The sequence below is a fragment of the Macaca nemestrina genome, chromosome 1 (assembly GCF_043159975.1).
Source record: "Macaca nemestrina isolate mMacNem1 chromosome 1, mMacNem.hap1, whole genome shotgun sequence".
NCBI classification, from domain to species: Eukaryota; Metazoa; Chordata; class Mammalia; order Primates; family Cercopithecidae; genus Macaca; species Macaca nemestrina.
Window position 1 is genome coordinate 106,425,637 of NC_092125.1, and position 19,071 is coordinate 106,444,707.

The 19,071-nt window shown below is 43.7% G+C and overlaps 2 protein-coding genes and 1 pseudogene across 3 annotated transcripts; all 3 read left to right on the forward strand.

Annotated features, from left to right (window-relative positions):
* The first annotated feature begins 2,284 nt into the window (after positions 1 to 2,284).
* LOC105497928 (S100 calcium binding protein A8) lies at positions 2,285 to 3,391 on the forward strand. Of its 2 annotated transcripts, none has more exons than XM_011769463.2 (3): positions 2,285 to 2,384; positions 2,868 to 3,030; positions 3,180 to 3,391. In XM_011769463.2, exons 2-3 carry the CDS (start codon positions 2,890 to 2,892, stop codon positions 3,318 to 3,320), a joined length of 282 nt encoding a protein of 93 aa, XP_011767765.1. In that variant the 5' UTR covers positions 2,285 to 2,384; positions 2,868 to 2,889; the 3' UTR covers positions 3,321 to 3,391. The 2 variants fall into 2 exon arrangements, with proteins under 2 accessions (XP_011767765.1, XP_011767766.1); XM_011769464.3 differs by lacking the exon at positions 2,285 to 2,384 and adding an exon at positions 2,415 to 2,568.
* Positions 3,392 to 11,240: 7,849 nt separating this feature from the next.
* On the forward strand, positions 11,241 to 13,090 carry LOC105498250 (lysosomal-associated transmembrane protein 4B-like; annotated as a pseudogene).
* A 4,791-nt stretch (positions 13,091 to 17,881) lies between these two features.
* On the forward strand, positions 17,882 to 18,781 carry LOC105497927 (protein S100-A12). Its single transcript, XM_024798103.2, is given in 3 exon segments — positions 17,882 to 17,946; positions 17,948 to 18,032; positions 18,521 to 18,781. Coding segments are annotated over 3 exon segments (276 nt in total). The 5' UTR covers positions 17,882 to 17,896; the 3' UTR covers positions 18,662 to 18,781.
* Positions 18,782 to 19,071: the final 290 nt, after the last annotated feature.

The window sequence follows — 19,071 nt, forward strand, 5'->3', positions numbered from 1 at the left end:
GGCCCTAGGGTTGTGAAAAGAAATGTGATTTCTTTTCTAAATGGTCTCCTGGTCCCAGAGAAAAGACAGAAAATAAACAAATGAATCATAACATAGCAGGGCAAATGCTGTGATGGGTAAGGATTTGGGTAGTGTGGAGGAGAGAAGAATTAACTCTGCATTGATGGCGTGAAGGCAGGCAGATCAGGGATGGACTTGGAGCGGATGATGCCTGAGCTGGATCAGGAAGGGTGAGGAGGACATTACCGGGACAAAAGACATTACAGGCGGGAATAGGAAGTGGATGCTGTCACATCACATCATGAGTCACTCAATCATTTGATACGCTGAATTACTAAGTCTCCCTGTGGGGCTCAGTTTCCTCATCTGTACAATAGGCATTGTAATAGTACATACATCACTGGGTTAGTGTGAGAATTAAATGATCAATGCAAATAATGCAACTAATCTAAGTGAGCACTTAGAATAGTTCCTGGACGTGGGAAATGCCCAGTGAGTGTTAACTAGTATTTTGCCATGATTTGCTCTGATCAGTGATTGTGGCTGCTGTTATCGTGTGTGCTGGACTCTGTGCTGGGTCTCCAGTGGCTCACATCCAGAGAGAGCTGGATTTATTTTGGAGGGTGAAAGGCTCCCTGTGTGTTTATACAATGGCTCAGGCCCTTGTGCAGTGCAGAGGGACCCCAAGAAGCCTCCATCTCCCAGGGCATGGTGCATCCCCAGCTTCACAGAACAGGAGAGCTGTGGAGGAGTGTGGGCAGCAGGGTAGGAATGGATTTAGCCCTTGGCAACAACACACGTCCCCACAAAACATTTTCTTCATCCATTCATCTGTTGAGGGACACTTGGGTCGCTTTCACCTTTTGGCTCTTGTGAATAATGCTGCTATGAACATGAAGGTATAAGCACCTGTTTGAATCTCCCTGCATTCAATTCTTTTGCATATATACCAGGAGCAGAATTACTGGATCATGTGGTAATTCTGTGTTTATTTATTTGAGGAACAAACTTGCAGTTTTCCGTTGCAGCTGCACTATTTTACATTCCCACCAACAGTGCATTCGGCTTCCAATTCTCTATGCCCTCGCCAACACTTGTTATTTTCTGGGTTTTAAAAGAAGTAGTAGTCATCCTGGTGGGTGTCAGGTGGTATCTCATTGTCGTTCTGCTCCATGTTTTCCTAATGATTAGTAATTTTCATGTGCTTATTGGCCATTTGTATATCTTAATTTTGAGTCTTTTCCCCATTTTTTGATTGGTTTGTTTGTCTTTTGTTGTTGAGTTATAGGGATTCTTTTATATTCTGGATATTAATCCATTATCAGATATTTGTTTTACAAATATTTTCTTTGTAACAACAGAAACACACCACAGTCTTCAGGGTTGGAAGCCAGTTAATCTTAGTGGCATTTTGTTAGTGGTGGGGAGAGGATTTGTTTCTCCTGAAATCCTGGGGCATTGACCACCTCCTCTTCTCCTCTTAGGCATGAAGCATGTCTAGCTTCTCCAAAGAACCCCTCCCCTCCACTACCTCAGAGTTAGCTTCCTCTCTTCAGCCTGTGATCCTGGGGTCCCAGACACAATAATTAACCGAGAGAGGGTGAGAGGCTCCCTGCTGTGTTTATGCAAAGGTTCAGGCCCTTGTGCAGTGCAGAGGGACCCCAAGCAGCCTCCATCTCCCATGGCATGGTCCATCCCCAGCTTCCCAGAACAGGAGAGCTGTGGAGGAGTGTAGGTAGTAGGGTAGGAATGGATATAGCCCTTGGCAACAACACATTTCCTCACAAAGCACCCACCCACCAAAAAGAACAACAACAATAGTTTTAGTTTTTAGTAATGAGAACAATAGTTTTCATTACTAAAAGCCATCAGCCAGGACAAGTGTTCTCAACCCTTTTGCCGTCTTTGGACCCTTGGAAACTCTGATGGAAGCCATGAAGGAATGTTCTCATTGAGTGCATGCACTCAAAATGATGCATTCAACTTCAATTCAATTTCAGGGATGTACATCCTGACCAACAAAGAAGGGGATTAGCAGTCCCAGTAGTGGAGAGGGAATGGGAGTGGGAATCTGGTGGATCAAGCAAGTGGATGTCAGTAGCCCAGAAAAAGAGCCCCACTTCCTGCTTTTTCCTTCTGGGCACTATTGCCTAGCAAATGCCTTCCTCTTTCCGCTTCTCCTACCTCCCCACCCAAAATTTTCATTCTGCACAGTGATTGCCACATTCACCTGGTTGAGAAACCAGAGACTGTAGCAACTCTGGCAGGGAGCAGCTGTCTCTGATGGCCTGAAGCTGTGGGCAGCTGGCCAAGCCTAACCGCTATAAAAGGGAGCTGCCTCTCAGCTCTGCATGTCTGTTGTCTGCTGTCTTTCAGAAGACCTGGTAAGTGGGACTGTCTGGGTTGGCCCCACACTTTGGGCTTCCCTTGGGGAGGGTCAGGAAAGAGGAGCGGCCTTCCTGAGAGGGGAGAGAGAAAGCTCAGGGAGGTCTGGAGCAAAGATACTCCTGGAGGTGGGGAGCGAAGCAGGGATAAGGAAGGAGTGCATCCTCCAGCACCTTCCAGTGGGTAAGGGCACACTGTCTCCTAGGCTGGACCTTTCTTGGGCAGTGGGTGGGGTGGTAAGGAAAGTCGACAGGTCCCGTGTGTGTGCATATGCCTCTGTGTGAACGGACCCTTCCCCTTCCCACACCTGTATCCCTATCATCCCCTCCTTCCCACCAGAGCCATAACCATCTGCTGGTTTGGTTATTTGGAGAGTGCAGGCCAGGACAAGGCCATCGCTTGGGGCATGAACCTTCTGATTACTGCCCTGGGCAGATGCAAACTCCCTGCCATGGGATTCCCAAGAGAGTTCTGTTTTTCAGGTGAGGCAAGTCCGTGGGCATCATGTTGACCGATCTGGAGAAAGCCTTGAACTCTATCATCGACGTCTACCACAAGTACTCCCTGATAAAGGGGAATTACCATGCTATTTACAAGGATGACCTGAAGAAATTGCTAGAGACCGAGTGTCCTCTGTATATCAGGGTGAGGAGGGGCTGGTGTGGTGGGGGCTCTCTGCCTGGTCCTGGGGCTGCCCTGGGCCAGCGGTCCTCCCTGCTGCCCTTTGTAGATGGCCACGCCTTGGTTGTCTCTGAGATCTTTAAACTCTGGCTTCTGCTCCTCAATCTTGACAGAAAAAGGGTGCAGATGCCTGGTTCAAAGAGTTGGACATCAACACCGATGGCGCAATTAACTTCCAGGAATTCCTCATACTTGTGATAAAGATGGGCGTGGCAGCCCACAAAGAAAGCCACAAAGAAGACCACAAAGAGTAGCTGAGTTACTGGGCCCAGGGGCTGGGCCCCTGGACATGTACCTGCAGAATAATAAAGTCATCAATACCTCAGGCATCTCTCATTCGTGCTTTTGTGGGATGAGGTTCCTCGGTGTGGAGGGAGGGTTGGAAAACCCAAAGGAAGAAAAAGTAATCTATATTACCCAATCCCACCTCTCACAAGCCTTTCCTGCTTTACCCCTCATCTGGCCTCTACCCCACACTCCCTTCCAGCTCCACCATATTGAGCCATTGGATTTGAGGCTTAAGGATTCCAAAAAGTCCATGACACTATAGCTGATGATTTTACTAGTAGTTCTGAAATGGATCGGGGATTTGGGGACAGGGTGGTATAAGAACAACTGATACTGTTCTCTAAGCTAAATTTTAGTTTCCAGTTAAATGTCTTAGATGTGGCTCTTGGGAAATTAGGTTGATAGCTACATAGAAGAGTGTGTGTGTGTGTGTGTGTGTGTCTGTGTGTGTGTGTGTGTGAGAGACAGACAGAGAGAGCGAGAAAGGGAAAGGCTGATTCTGTGTGTGGTGTGATGTAGGTGGACAATGTTTAGAGTCCTCCATTAATAGGATAATCCCCACACCTGTCCCCATACCTGTAGTTTGTCCTTGGGAATTTTGAAAATTTTTCCTCCCTCTCCACTCCCAAGCTCCCAACTCAGTTAAATGATAAAGGAATAGACAAGTAGGAAAATAAATTAGTAAAACTTAAGTCAAAGAATAGGTTATTCAAATGCTGCCCTACGGGATTCTGTGGTTTGGTGGTCAGAGAATTATCTAAAAAAAACTTCCCAAGGCCTGGTACAAGGGGAAGGCCCGAAGATGAATAGTTATTCTCTGAGACGTGCATCAAAAAAAGAAGAAAATGAAGGGGAACCTTTTGACAAGAACGTCACCCCAAACTGGATTTCCATGCTGTGGTGTGGGGAATTTTCTGTTGTCCTCACTTAGGTGCTGGGGCAATGATGTTAGCGATGGGTGAAGAGGTAGGAAGCTGTCACCAGAATCACTAAACCAGGGTTCTTAACTTGTCTGTCTATACATCTCTGAAATTGCGTTGAAGTTGAATGCATCATTTTGAGTGCATGTACTGAGAACATTCCTCCACGGCTTCCATCAGAATCTCAAAAAGGCCCAACACCTCAAAAAGGTTAAGAATGCTTGTCCTGCTTACTGGCTTTTAGTAATAAAAGGCAGAGTATTTCTCTTTGTCTCTCTCTCTCTCTCTCTTTTTTTTTTTTGAGACACAGGGTCTTGCTCTGTCACTTGCACTAGAGTACAATGGCATGATCATGGTTCACCATAGCCTCGAACACCTGGGCTCAAGTAATCCTCCCAGCTCAGTCTCTTTGGTAGCTGGGACTACTGGCATGAGCCACTGCCCTTGGCTAATTTTTAAATTATTTTTTTGTAGAGATGGAGACTTGCTATGTTGCCCAGGCTAGTGTCAAACTCCTGGACTCAAGAGATCCTCCTACCTTGGCCTCCCAAAGTGCTGAGATTACAGGTGTGATCCACACCACACCTGGCCAAAAGGTGGAGTATTTTTATTGCTATTGTTATGTTGGGTGGGTGGGTGGATGCTTTGTGGGGACATTTGTTGTTGCCAAGGGTTAAACCAGTTCCTATCCTGCTGCCCACAGTCCTCCACAGCTCTCCTGCTCTGTGAAGCTGAGGATACGCCCTGGCCTGGAAGATGGAGGCTGCTTGGTGTTCCTCTGCACCACACAAGGGCCCCAGCCATTGCCGAAGCACAGGCTACAGTGGCTGAACAAAAGACCTTATTTCAATGGAAAAGGTTTTCCTGTTTATTCCTCCACTTGGGAACCAGAACAATTTTGGTTGGGTCCAGAACCCAGACCATTTTCTGCCCTCCTGCCTGGCAGAATTCAGTCTAAATTCAAATGGGCTGAAGAGGGGAGAAAAAGCTACCAACACTTATGGTGGGGTATGGTGGGGTCTCTCTCTCTCTCTCTCTGTGTGTGTGTGTGTGTGTGTGTGTGTGTGTGTGTCAGGGTGGGAGTGCAATCTATCTCAGTGCTTTTGATTCCCCCTTGGAAGTACACTGTTGGACTTGCTGTCAATTGATTCTTTGCAGGAAGAGTTACTAAATACAGCAGGGAGCTTTCCACCCTCTCTGGGATAATTATTGTGCTTGGAACCCCAGGATCACGGGCTGAAGAGAGGAAGCTAACTCTGGGGTAGTGGAGGGGAGAGGTTCTTTGGAGAAGCTAGACATGCTTCATGCCCAAGAGGAGAAGAGGAGGTGACCAATTCCCTAGGATTTCAGGAGGAGCCAAACATTTTCCTATCACTAGCAAAATGCCACTCAGATTAACTGGTTTCCAGTGCTGAAGATTACACAGCTCAGGTCACTGAGCTTTTTTCTTGTAGTATACCTTAATCATATACAATGTGAATGAGCAGGGAAAGGTAACAGTTTAAGCCCTTATTCACAGATGTTTTAATTACCAGCCAGTTTTATTTGTTATCAGCTAACATATTAGTGAAAATGGTTGGCAGCCAGCTGAAAGTTAAGATTGGGATCTAAGATGGGATGAGAAAATCTAGTCATCAGAATATGGAGATGGGCTTCTCCTGGGGCAAGGAGGAAAGCCTAGGCATTAAATGGCTTTCTTCTCAGTTTTGCTGAAGGATATCTATGCATCCCCCTACGCCAGTGCTTCTACTTAAGTCAGGAGTGTGGAATACACTCAGCATTGCAGAAACGGAGATTATGGAGCTCTGAGAGACACCACAGTGATCTTGCTATAATTTTCTCCAATACATAGTCTAAAGGTGAGCAGCTGACCCGAATGTGGCCCAGGCTGAAAAAGGTACAAAAGGTCTCAGGGTTCACCAAGCCACATCTCAGATCAACTCAACATTTAGGGGACCTCACAAGAGAAAAGATAGTAAAAGGAGTACACAAAAGGAGCGAGCACCCCGATTCTGCCTCTCAGCTATCCACATTGGTGGTGGTGGTGGGGTGTGTGTGTGTGTGTGTGTGTGTGTGTGTGTGTGTGTGTCAGGGTGGTGAGGGGCAACCTATCTCAGTGCCTTTGATTCACCTTGAAAGTGCACTATTGGACTTGCTGTCAGTGGATTCTTTTGGGGAGAGTTACCATTCTCAGTTGTCTGCCATCACTTGAAAGTCCAATAAGTCTTCTTTTTTTGAGCCCACCAGAAGAGGAAGGTGGCCCACAGTGCCCTTTGGAGTTTCACCATAAGTGATGGGTACTGGTTGTGAAGAATTGGGTCAACAGTTGCTTCTTGAGTGCACAGTGGGGCAGGGGAGGTGGCACAGCTGTCACTGGCCATCTGGAGAAGAGAAGTGAGAGAGGCAGGCCTTGGAAGCTTCCTGTAGGACGCAGGCTTGGAGATGATGATTTACAAACAAGACTGTGCCCATTACCGAAACCACTGACTGGGCAGAATCAGACAGGACTCGCGGCCCAGAGCAAGGTGATTTTGTTTCCTGTTTCCCCAGCTGCAAAAGAAGAACAAGGGAGTGGGAAGTTTAGAAATAAGTAGTTTAGCAGGAAATCGCATGTAACATTTGAGCCCACAAAGGAGAGCTTGGCTCACCAGTTGAAGCAGATCCGGCCACTATGATTTCTGGTTCCTATAAGGATGACCTCTCTGAAATCTTGCTTCTCCTTCCAAGTTCTTTGCCCAAGGGTCCTGACTTCAGGTGTGTTCCTAGTGGTTGTGACAAAAGTCTTAAAAGGCATGGAGAGGATCTGGACTTGGGCAGTCCGTCTACGGTGGCTGAGTAAAAGGCCTGATTCCAAAGGAAAAGATTTTCCTGTTTATCCTTCCACTTGGGAACCAGAACAATTTTGATTGGGTCCAGAATCCAGCCCATTTTCTGCCCTCCTGCTGGAGGGGTGGGGGGAATTCAGTCTAAACTCAAATGGGCTGAAAAGGGGAGGGAAATCCTACCAACACTTACTGGGCTCCAGCTGTGTGTCAGTGTGAAAGAAAAAAACCATCACCTCAAACCTGGAAAAAGGCAAACTGGTGATTGCTTATATTTTTGACCTCATGCTAGAGTCTGTCTGAATAAAAGCAGGTCCTTGCTACTAGTCCTCATCTGACACTTTCGAGAAAACTAATCGGCAAAGTATGTTTGATAGTAATCCATAACAGATGAAGTAGACGGTTTACCTCTGCTGGCTAGGGCAATATGGCTTTAAGGGCTGGTCAAGACATTAAACCCAAAACTGTTATGGTTTTTGTCACCCTATGAAAAGTCAAAAGACTTATATCTTGTCTTGTGTCTAAATTAAGAATCTTAGACATTACTTTCTGTCTTTCATATTCTTAATATCCTTCAAACCAGTTCAAAAAGTCTTCCTTGCTGGTTCTCTCATTAATGAACTGAAACAAAAATTTTGACACAGGCCCATGATTTTGTTGATGATTTTGCTTTTTAGCTCAAGACATTGTGGTAACTTATCTCATTTCTCATAACAACCCCATGAAAGAGGTAATTGCTATTTCCATTTTGTACATGAGGAGACTCAGAAACTCATGTCTCCAAGCAAGAGACCCTAATTAAAACATGAAGGTGCTCTCTTCTAGCTGTTTTCCACCCTGGGTGTGGATGGGACAGCCCTTCCTCACCTGACTACCTGGACTCTTTCTCCTCATCCCCCGTAGGGTCTCTGCGGTCCAGAGTGAGGAGCAGGGAGAGAAGGTACCAGATGAACTTCTCTCTTGGGCCACTCTCCCTTGCCCAGAACTTTACCTGGCACACCTCAGGGCCTGAAGGATTGGCAGTTTTTTCCTGGTGTGAGCAATCCTCTAGGCAAGGAAAATCTCCCTATGTATAGAGCAAGAGGATTGGCATTTTGATTGCCCTAAACTATTAGGGGTTGCCTCAGTAACAATTCTGTCTTCTTCCCTGGGTGGAGGAGCTTTCCTTCCAGTCTTAGGAGATTGGGAAATTCCCCTGTGATCTAAAACATTGCTGAATCAGCCACCCATGTATTCAGGGCACCTCCGTGCTGGAATAGTCCATCTGTGGCCTGTTACCAATTTGACTGGGGCCCCAACAGCCATCAGTGTTTCTAATTGGAGAGTGACGGCCTCAGTGCAGGTTACCTAGAACACAGACATAAAATCAGACAGATTTTAAACACTGTCAATGGTATCGGAAATTAGGCACATCATACAATTTACCTTGCCACCTAACTCATGGCTAAATCTGACATGGGCTTTGTACACTTGAACAAGAGACTTTTATAATGACAGCTCCCTGACCGGAGTTACATGTGCTCCCCTGGCTAAAATATTCCTTTGTGGGGTATACTGCAGAATACCTGTCACCCTCAGATAGAGCATGCTGTTTTGGAATTTGGGGTCCTCAAGTGTTTGTGCAAAAGCTGGAAAGGCTTCTGACATTGTAGGGTTGCCTGAGATACTCTTCCAGGAAGGCATTCTGATAGCTGATTCCATTTTGCTGTCTGCATCCCCTTACCTGGCATAGGTGTACATACCCTGGGAAAAAGGGTACCCAGCTTGTCATTGACTATGCCAGTGATAACTAGTGCTACCACCTGGGCTATTTAGGACCAATGAAACTCACTGAATTCATTAGCTAAGCTGGTGATGAACACCTGAACAGCCTCTGATCATCTGCTGGCAGAGCAGAGTGGCCTTCGGTTGTTGCCAACACCTCCTGCTACACCTGAGTAAACACCTCAGGGATTGTACAGACAGGGGAAGGGATCCAGAGGCAGACCCAGCCCTTTGGTTTCAAACAGTGAGGACATCTGAAGGATCCTTCTTTGGTCTCTTTGCAAAAAAAAATTGTTTTAGATTCAGGGTATACATGTGCAGGTTTGTTACATGGGTATATTGCATGATGCTGAGGCTTGGGCTGCCAATGATCTCATTGCCCAAATAGTGAACATAGTACCTGTTAGGTCGCTTTTCAACCTGGTGCCCCTCCTGCCCTCCCTCCTTTTGGAATCTCCAGCGTCTACCGCTCCCATCTTGATGTTGGTGTATACTCAGTGTTTAGCTCTCACTTATAAGTGAAAACTTCTGGTACTTGGTTTTCTGTTTCTACATTAATTCACTTAGCATAATGGCCTCCAGCTGCATCCATGTTGCTGCAAAGGGCATGATCATGTCCTTTTTTATGGCTTCATAGTATTGACGTATATGACATATATGTACTACCTTTTTTTTTATCCAACTGCCATTGATAGGTACCTGGGTAGATTCCATGTCTTTGCTAATGTGAATAGTGCTTTGATAAACATACTAGTGCAGGTGTCTTTTCACTCACTAATGGGATTGATGGGTTGAATGGCAATTCTATTTTTAGTTCTTTGAGAAATCTTCAAACTGCTGAACTAATTTGCATTTCTACTAACAGTGTATAACCATTCCTTTTTTTCTCCAACCTTGCCAACATCTGTTATTTTTTGACTTTTAAATCATAGTCATCCTGACTTGTGAGATGATATTTCATTGTGGTTTTGATTCACATCTCCCTGATGATTAGTTTTTGCATACGTTTGTTGGCTACTTGTGTTTCTTTTTTGAGAAATGTCTGTTCATGTCCTGTGCCCACTTTTTAATGGGGTTATTTGTTTTTTTCTTGTTAAGTTGTTTGAGTTCCTTGTAGATTCTGGGTATTAGCCTTTTGTCAGATGCATAGTTTGTGAATATTTTCTCCCATTATGTAGATTATCTGTTTACTCTGTTATTAGTTTCTTTCACTGTGTGGAAGCTTTTTAGTTTAATATTAGGTCCCATATCAATTTTCATTTTTGTTGCATTGCTTTCGAGGACTTAATCATAAATTCTTTGCCTAGAACATGTCTAGAAGAGTATTTCCTAGGTTTTCTTCCAGGATTTTAATAGTTTAAGGTCTTAACATTTAAGTCTTTAATCCATCTTGAGTTAATTTTTGTATATGATGGGAGGTAGGGGTTCAGTTTCATTCTTCTGCATATGGTTAGCCAGTTTCCCCAGCACCATTTATTGAATAAGATTTCCTTTCCCCATTGTTTATTTTTGCCAGTCCTGTTCAAGGTCAATTGGTTGTAGGTATGTGGCTTTATTTCAGTGGTCTCCATGCTGTTCCATTGGTCTAAGTGTCTATTTTTGTACAAATACCATACTGTTTTGGTTACTATAGTCTTGTAGTATAGTTTGAAATTGGGTAATGTGGTACCTCTGGTTATATTCTTTTTGCTTAAGATTGCTTTGGCTATTTGTGCTCTTTTTGGTTCTATATGAATTTTAGACTAGTTTTGTAAAGTTGTCTGAAAAATGACCTTGGTAATTTGATGGGAATAGCATTGAATCTATAGATTGCTTTGGGCAATGTGGACGTATTAAATTAACTATAACAGTTCTTCCAATCCATGAGCATGAAATGCTTTTTCATTGGTTTGTGTCATCTATGATTTCTTGTAGCAGTGTTTTATAGTTCTTCTTGTAGAGGTCTTTCACCTCACTGGTTAGATGTTTTCTTAGGTTTTTTTTTTTGTGTGTGTGACTGTTGTAAATGGGATTGCATCTTTGATTCGGTTCTCAGCTTGAATATTATTGTTGTATAGCAATGCTACTGATTTTTCTATGTTGATTTCGTTTTTTGAGATTTGCTGAAGTTGTTTATCAGGTCTAGGAGTCTTTTGGCAGAATCTTTAGAGTTTTCGGGACATGGAATCATATTGTCAGTGAAGGAAGATAATTTGATTTTCTCTTTTCAATTTGGGTTCCTTTTATATCTTTCTCATGTCTAATTGCTCTGGTTAGGGCTTTTAGTACTATGTTGAATAGGAGTAGTGAGAGTAGACATCCTTATCTTGTTCTAGTTCTTAGGCAGAATGCACCCAAAATATACTTATTCAGTATGATGTCAACTGTGGGTTTGTCATAGATGGCTCTTATTATTTTGAGGTATGTTTCTTTGAGGTCCAGTTTATCGACAGCTTTTATTGTGAAGAAATGTTGAATTTTTATCGAATGCTTTTCTGCATCGATTGAGATGATCATATAGTTTTTTGTTTTTAATTCTGTTTATGTGGTGAATCACAGGTATTTATTTGCATATGTTGAACCATCCCTGCATTCCAGGAATAAAGTCCACTTATTTGGGAAATTAACTTTTTGATATGCTGCTGTATTTGGTTTTCTAGTATTTTATTGAAGAGTTTTACATCTATGCTCATCAGGGATATTGGACTGTAGTTTTGTTTTTTTTTTGTTGTACCTTTGCTGAATTTTGGTGTCATGAGGATACTGGTTTCATAGAATGAGTTAGGGAAGAGCCCCTGCTTGATTTTTTGCAATAGTTTCTTTAGGATTGATACCAGCTTTTCTTTGTAGATCTAGTAGAATTTGGCTATGAATCCATCTGATACAGGTTTTTTTCATAGTTGTTGTTGTTATTGTTGGTAGGTCTTTTATTACTGATTCAATTTCATTACTTGTTATTGGTCTGTTCAGAAATTCTGTTTCTTCCTGGCTTCCACCAATGTATCCATTTCCTCTACATTTTCTAGTTTGTATGCATAGAGAGGTTCATATCTCTGAGGATCTCTTGTATTTCTGTGGAATCTGTTGTAATATCACCTTTGTCATTTCTGATTGTGTTTATTTTGATCTTCTCTCATTTTCTTTGTTAATCTAGGTAATGGTCTATCAATCTTGTTTATCCTTTCAAAAAAGCAAGTTTTCATTCACTGATCCTTTGTGTGGCTTTTTGGGTCTCAATTCATTTAGTTCTGCTCTTACTTTAGTTACTTCTTTTCTTCTGCTAGCTTTGGTTTAGTTGTTCTTGATTTTCTTGTTTTTTAATTTTTTAATTTTTACTTTAGGTGTGAGGTTGGGTTGGTAATTTGAGGTCTTTTTATTAATATCTTCTTGATATAGGCATTTAGCACTATAAAATTCCCTCTTGTGGGGATAGACTAGAGAGGCCGGCGCACAGGCGAGCGGGCCGGGAGTGGCCGAAGAGCCTGCAGCAGCAGCGCAGCGGACCCGGGCAAGGAGGTCAACGCTCCTGGAAACTTGGGCGCCCCTCCGCGCCAGGAGCGATGAAGACTGTCGCGCCCCGGTCGCGCCCTGGATGCGGTTCTACTCCAACAGCTGCTGCCTGTGCCGCCATGTCGGCGCCGGCACCATCCAGCTCGGTGTCTGGTACCTGATCATCAATGCCGTGGTACTGTTGATTTTGTTGAGTGCCCGGCTGATCCGGATCAGTATCGCTTTTCAAGTTCTGAACTGGGAGGCGACTTTGAGTTCATGGATGATGCCAATATGTGCATTGCTATTGTGATTTATCTTCTTATGATACTGATATGCACTATGGCTAATTACGAAGCATACAGGCAAAACGCAACCTGGATCATCCCATTCTTCTATTACCAGATCTTTGATTTTTCTCTGAACACCTTGGTTGCAATCGCTGTGCTTGTTTATCCAAACTCCATGTAGGAATACATACAACAACTGCCTCCTAATTTTCCCTGCAGAGATGATGTCATGTCAGTGAATCCTACCTGTTTGGTCCTTATTATTCTTCTGTTTATTAGCATTATCTTAACTATTAAGGGTTACTTGATTAGCTGTGTTTGGAACTGCTGCCGATACATCAATGGCAGGAGTTCCTCCTATGTCCTGGTTTATGTTACCAGCAATGACACTACGGTGCTCCCACCCCCCTATGATGATGCCACTGTGAATGGTGCTGCCAAGGAGCCGCCGCCACCCTAGGTGTCTGCCTAAGCCTTTGAGTGGGTGGAGCTGGGGGCAGCAGCTTGACTTTTCAGGTACCTGAGCAGTAGTTCTGTTATTTCACTCTTGAGGTGAGCTCTCTGCGTGTGTTTGTTGCTGAAATGCTACTTTAAAAAATTTAGAAGCTAAGTTGAAACCTGTAGTTTTCCTCAACATATGCTTTGCTAGAACACTGTGATAGATTTGCTGTAGAATACTTCCTGTAGGATTAGGGGTGTAAAGGGCTTCACCAACCTTCTTTAGGCATTGAAACTTCCCCCAAATCTGGATGGACCTAGAGTCAGAGAAGTCTGCTTTCCTACCTGCGGGACCCCAAAGTTGGGCAATTAGTCACACGTTTCTCTCCGTTCCCTCTCTTTTGAAAGTGTAAAATAAAACAAAAAGATGGACAACTTTTCTTAAACCATTCCAATGTAGAGAACAATACCTTATGAAAACAGGAATGCCAATTGTGTAATCGTTGTTCTAATTAGGTAAATAGAAGTCCTTATGTATGTGTTTCAAGAATTTCCCCCATAACATCCTTTTTGACTTAAGTTCACTGACAGTTTGCATTTGGTGGTAAAGGATTTTCTCCATGGCCTGACTTAAGACCATTGGAAAACACCAGGCAGGGGGAGCAGTAACCACCTGATGTCTGTTCTCCTGCATACCACGTCCAGGGTCATGGGGCAGTGTGCCTCGCCTGTGTTAGAGGGTGAAACGGATGTGTTTGGCGCTGCATGGGATCTGGTGCTCCTCTTCTGGATTCACATCCTCACTCAGGGCACACTTTTACTGAGTGTTCCGCCCTAGCCTGGTTCAAGGAAGTCATCCAACTGACTTTATCAAGTGGAATTGGGATATGTTTGTTGTATATTTGCCTGATGACATGGAAAATGTTTTCCTCCTTCTTCCCCTGCAAAATACATTCTACTGCTTTGAACTCCAAGTACGCCTAATCACCTTTTAAAATGTAAAAGTCTTCAGAAAAATGAGGATTGCTTTCCTTTTATGTGCTTATTATCTTAACTACCTAAATTGCAAGGGATTTTTCTGTATTCATGTGTTCAAAAGTCGGCAACTCTCCTGTTGGTTCATTATTGAATGTGCTGTGAATGAAGTCTTTTGCAATTAAAATGAGATTCGCCCACAACCAAGATGAAAAAGAAAATCCCTCTTAACACTACTTTTGCTACATTCCAGATGTTTTGATATGTTGTGTTATGTCTCTATTTTTGTATGTGTCAAAGAATTTTTTGACTTCTGCCTTAATTTTGTTGTTTAACCAAAAGTCAGGAGCAAGTTGTTTAGTTTCCATTTATTTGTGTGGTTTTGAGAGTTCCTCTTGGTATTGATTTCTATTTTTATTCCACTGTGGTCCAAGATTCTTGGTATAATTTTGATTTTTTTTTGAATTTATTGAGATTTACCTTATGACCGAGCATGTGGTTGATCTTAGAGTATGTTCCATGTGCAGATGAAAATAATATATTCTATGGTTGTTGGGTGCATTGTTCTATAGATGTCTCTTAGGTCTAATTGGTCAACTGTCAAATTTAAGTCCATAATTTCTTTGTTGGTTTTCTGCCTTGATGATCTGTCTGCTGATGTCAGTGGGGTGTTGTCCCCTGCTATTATTGTGTGGCTGCCAAAATCTTTTCTTAGATCCAGAAGTACTTGTTTTATAAATCTAGGTTCTCCAATGTTGGGTGTGTATTTATTTAAGATGGTTAAATTTTCTTGTTAAATAGAACCCTTTATCACTACGTAATGCCCTTCTTTATCCTTTTCTACTGTTGTTGGCTTAAAGTCTATTGGATCTGATTCAAGAATAGCAACTTCTGCTCTTTTTTGTTTTCCGTTTGCATGATAAATCTTTCTCCATCCCTTTACTTTGAACCAACAAGTGTCATTACATGTGAGACAGGTGTCTTGAAGACAGCAGAAGGATGGGTCTTGTTAAATCGAATTTGCCACTGTTTGTGTTTTAAGTGCAGGGTTTAGGCCATTTACATTGGAGGTTAATATTTGTGTGTGAGGCTGTGTTCCTGCTTGTTTGATTTCTTTTTTTCTTTTGAGTCTTGCTCTGTCGCCCAGGCTGGAGTGCAGTGGCGAGATGTTGCCTCACTGCAAACTCTGCCTCCCGGGTTCATGCCATTCTCCTGCCTCAGCCTCCTGAGTAGCTGGGACTACAGGCACCTGCCACCATGCCTGGCTAATTTTTTGTATTTTTAGTAGAGATGGGTTTCACCATGTTAGCCAGGATGGTCTTGATCTCCTGATCTCGTGATCCGCCTTTAGCAACCTCTTGCCTGGATGATTGGGATCCTGGGCTAGTCCCTGCTCCAGGCATATGTGAAAAAAAAAATCTCAGGACTCCTAACTTACTAAGCCAGAGGGAAATATCAAGCTGGGAAATGGGTCATGCAAACCTGCCCCCCGAGGTTTGTTTCTAAATAAGATAGCTACAAAGATAAAAAGCCATATACCATCCTCACAATTTGCCCACAAGGAAATTCCTTGTGAGCCTCAAGATCCTTACCCTAAAACAGTTCTATTGAATTTCACCCTGGCAGTGTAATTGATAGCTTATCTTCACAGGTGTGGGAAAAATAACAGAACATAAAGTCATCCCTCTGCTCACCCAAGACAAATCCATATCTGATTGCTTCCTCTGCCCTATTTTTGTGATCTTATGTAAAAATGCAGATTCACTGAGCCAGATGAAGGCATAAGTGACTATTTCTTCTACTCCCCTCCCACATGAAAATTGTGTATTCAGTGAAAGATCGATCAAAGACTCAAAAGGATGCAATCACTTGTCTCTTATCTACTGACACATATAAAAAGTATTTCTTCCTCTTCTCCCAATATCCACTGTTTCTCCTTCAAATATTGAAGCCCTCAAAATAATCTTTGGAGAAAGGCATAGATCTACCTCCTGGGCACGCATCCTTAACTTTGGCCAAATAAACCTAAAATGATTGAGACTCGCCTTGGTCACTTTCATTGATTTACACAGGCCTGATCATCCTGCTGTGGTGGTGTCCTCCTGGGCCTAGTGAAACAAATACTGTCAGTGGCTCAACAATGTTGCACTGAGATTGTGTCAGTCAAGGTGTCACACGGATCTGAGAGACAAACTTTTGCCTCCAGATCCAGGGAGGTCGGTGGGCACATGAAATGAACTAGCTTTGCTAAGGGGGATATATGGGTTGTGGGGCAGATGGCAGCACAGGTTCTCGCATGGCCTTGGCTGCTCAGCAATCTTATTGACCTCTAGGCATAAACCAAGGGCAGAGTGCTTTTGGATGTCCCTCAGCTTTGGTGTGACATGGGTAATGTACAGATGAGACTTAATCCATTTTGGGCAGGTTTCTGAGTCTTGAAGGACCACCTCTCCATGAATCCTGGGCATCTGTTGTCCCTTGCTGCCTCTCTGTGAATAATAAAGTTGCTTTATTAAAACTCACGTGAATGTTCTGTCTTACTGAACTCATGAACATGGTAAAGTAACCCAGGCATGGCGAACTTCCCTCACACACAGTGATTACCCTACTCCAGCTTTCTAGGTCTTTGTAACAGCCAAGTTGGAAAGTGTGTTGGGAACGCAAAAGGAAGGCATAGTAGTATTGCTCTCTCCTTTTTTGAAAACCTTGGAATCTTTTTTGAAAATTTATCCTCTGCTCCAGTGATGAGCTTTGCATCCCAGAATGACTTAGGAGGAGATCTCCCTTCCTGTCTCCTTAGCTGCATGCAGATCTTTAAGTTGATATTCCATTTGCCAAAAGGAGCTGGTAACCTCATCTGTTAAAACAAGACACCCATGCTGTAAAGTTTGTTCTCCTGGGTCTTTAATTAGGGAGAAGCAGAGTAGAGCTAAACCTGAAGGCTGGGCCCTGGTTCAGTGCTAAAAAACGTGCAGGGCACCCATGTGCGGGTGGGTGGGGTGGGGGTGATTTTGTTTCAGGCTGAGCAGGAGGGTAAAATTCGAGCTGGGTACAATCTGGGCTGCTCCTGTGGCAGCCAAAGCCACAGGTTTGAAACTTCTGTTGAGCAACAGAGTACTTTACATAAATTGCCTCAAGATGAATCAGAGATTTCTTCACCCAAGGGCGAAGATGAAGCCTGCACTGATGATAAAACCTTCCTTGGCTCAGTGCCCTTCACCACTGATGGCTTTTTGCTGTAGCTCCACACTCCTGTGCATTGAGGGGTAAGTGCCTTTTCCTTGGATGGGTTCTTAGGTGGTCCACAGGGTAGTGACTGCAGTGAAATCACAAGGTGTTGGAAGCCACAACCCTCCACTTGCCTGAGCACCTCTGGGGTGACATTGCATTTTAGACCCAAGTAGATCAGCTCCTGTGCTAGGTAGACTCAGTCCCATGACTTAAGAATGGCTAAACAGGGGTGAGCTATGGACCATTTGTAGGGGACATGTGGCCATAGTGCTATCACCTGAGGAAAGCAAACAGCCTGGCCAATCACAGAACCCTTCCCAAGGGCGCTTGAGTAAGCAATACTCTCCAAGTTATACTCTCCAGTGGATGAGGTGGTATGGAACATAGGCAACTGAGGCTGATTCTTTTAGACATTAGACAGTATTATATGTTTTCTCCTCCTCATCCTATCCATACATGAGAAGTTCACCATGGATAAAACAGAGCAGAGAGACCACAAATAGATATGGAGGATGTTATGTTTTCTTTAGGCCCTTGATTCAGAAAGAAAGGGGAGAGTGGATGTTGAGGGGTAGGGGAGAAACTGGCTCTAGATCTCTCTTGTTTCCTTGAAGGTTAACGTTAGGCTGGGAAGATGACAAAACTTGAAGAGTACCTGGAGGGAATTGTCAATATCTTCCACAATCTCAGTTTGGATGGGACATTTTGACACCCTCTCTAAGGGTGAGCTGAAGCAGCTGCTGCCAAAGGAGCTTGCAAACACCATCAAGGTAGGTTTTGCCCCTCTCACTGCAAACTTGCCCACACTCCTGCACTGAGGAGAGTGGCAAGGCCTGGCAGAGGATGGTGGGACAAGGACTGGGGTGGAGTTGGCCCCAGTTTGAGCTCCCAAAGGATGCTTTCCCCACTGCTGTGGGAGAGGGCCTTTGCTTCCCTCTCTCAATAACTCACTTAAGGCTCTACTCAGTTCCTCTCTCTGAGTCTGTTTCCTTATATGTAAAATGGAGAGAGGCAGGGCACGGGAGGGGTTGAATGAGTGAGCAGAAGAGTACCTTCCAGGTCAAGACTTGTTAATTCCCGGGTGGTTCATGACCATTGTGTTCTCTGTTTTGTTACATTGGATTCTCCAACACAGTGTTGGCTGATGAGTTAATGCGCCTGGGCCTCCCTAACTTGAGCTCTGAGGGATAAGAGGCCTAAGAAAGGGTCTTGTGTGGAGGTTCTGAACTCAAGGTCTCTGTTATCCTTTTTTTCCTAGAATACCAGGGACAAAGCTGTCATTAACAAAATATTCCAAGGCCTGGAGGCTAATCAAGATGAACAGGTCAACTTTCAGGAATTCATATCCCTGTCAGCCATTGCACTGAAGGCTGCCCATGACCATACCCACAAAGAGTAGGTAGCTCTCTGAAGGCCTTTTACCCAGCAATGTCGTCAATGAGGGTCTTTCTTTTCCCTCACCAAAACCCAGCCTTGCCTGTGGGGAGTGAGAGTTAATAAATACACTCATGAAAAGTTCTGAATAGTGTCTGTGCACTTTTTTCTTTCCATGCCTGTGGTTCCCAGACTTGATCACACCTTACGCCTGCTCTTCTGGCAGCCTAATCTAGATCCCTTAGAACTCCCACTCCATTTGTTCATTTGATAACCAATTATTTATTGATTGAATTATTTGTTGAATGTCCACTATTCATTCATTCATTTATTCATTCACTCAACAAATGTTCACTGAGCATCAGAGACCAAAGATACAAAGTCCTTGTCTTCTTAGAGCTTGTATATTATTGGGGAGAGGATAGAAAATAAATG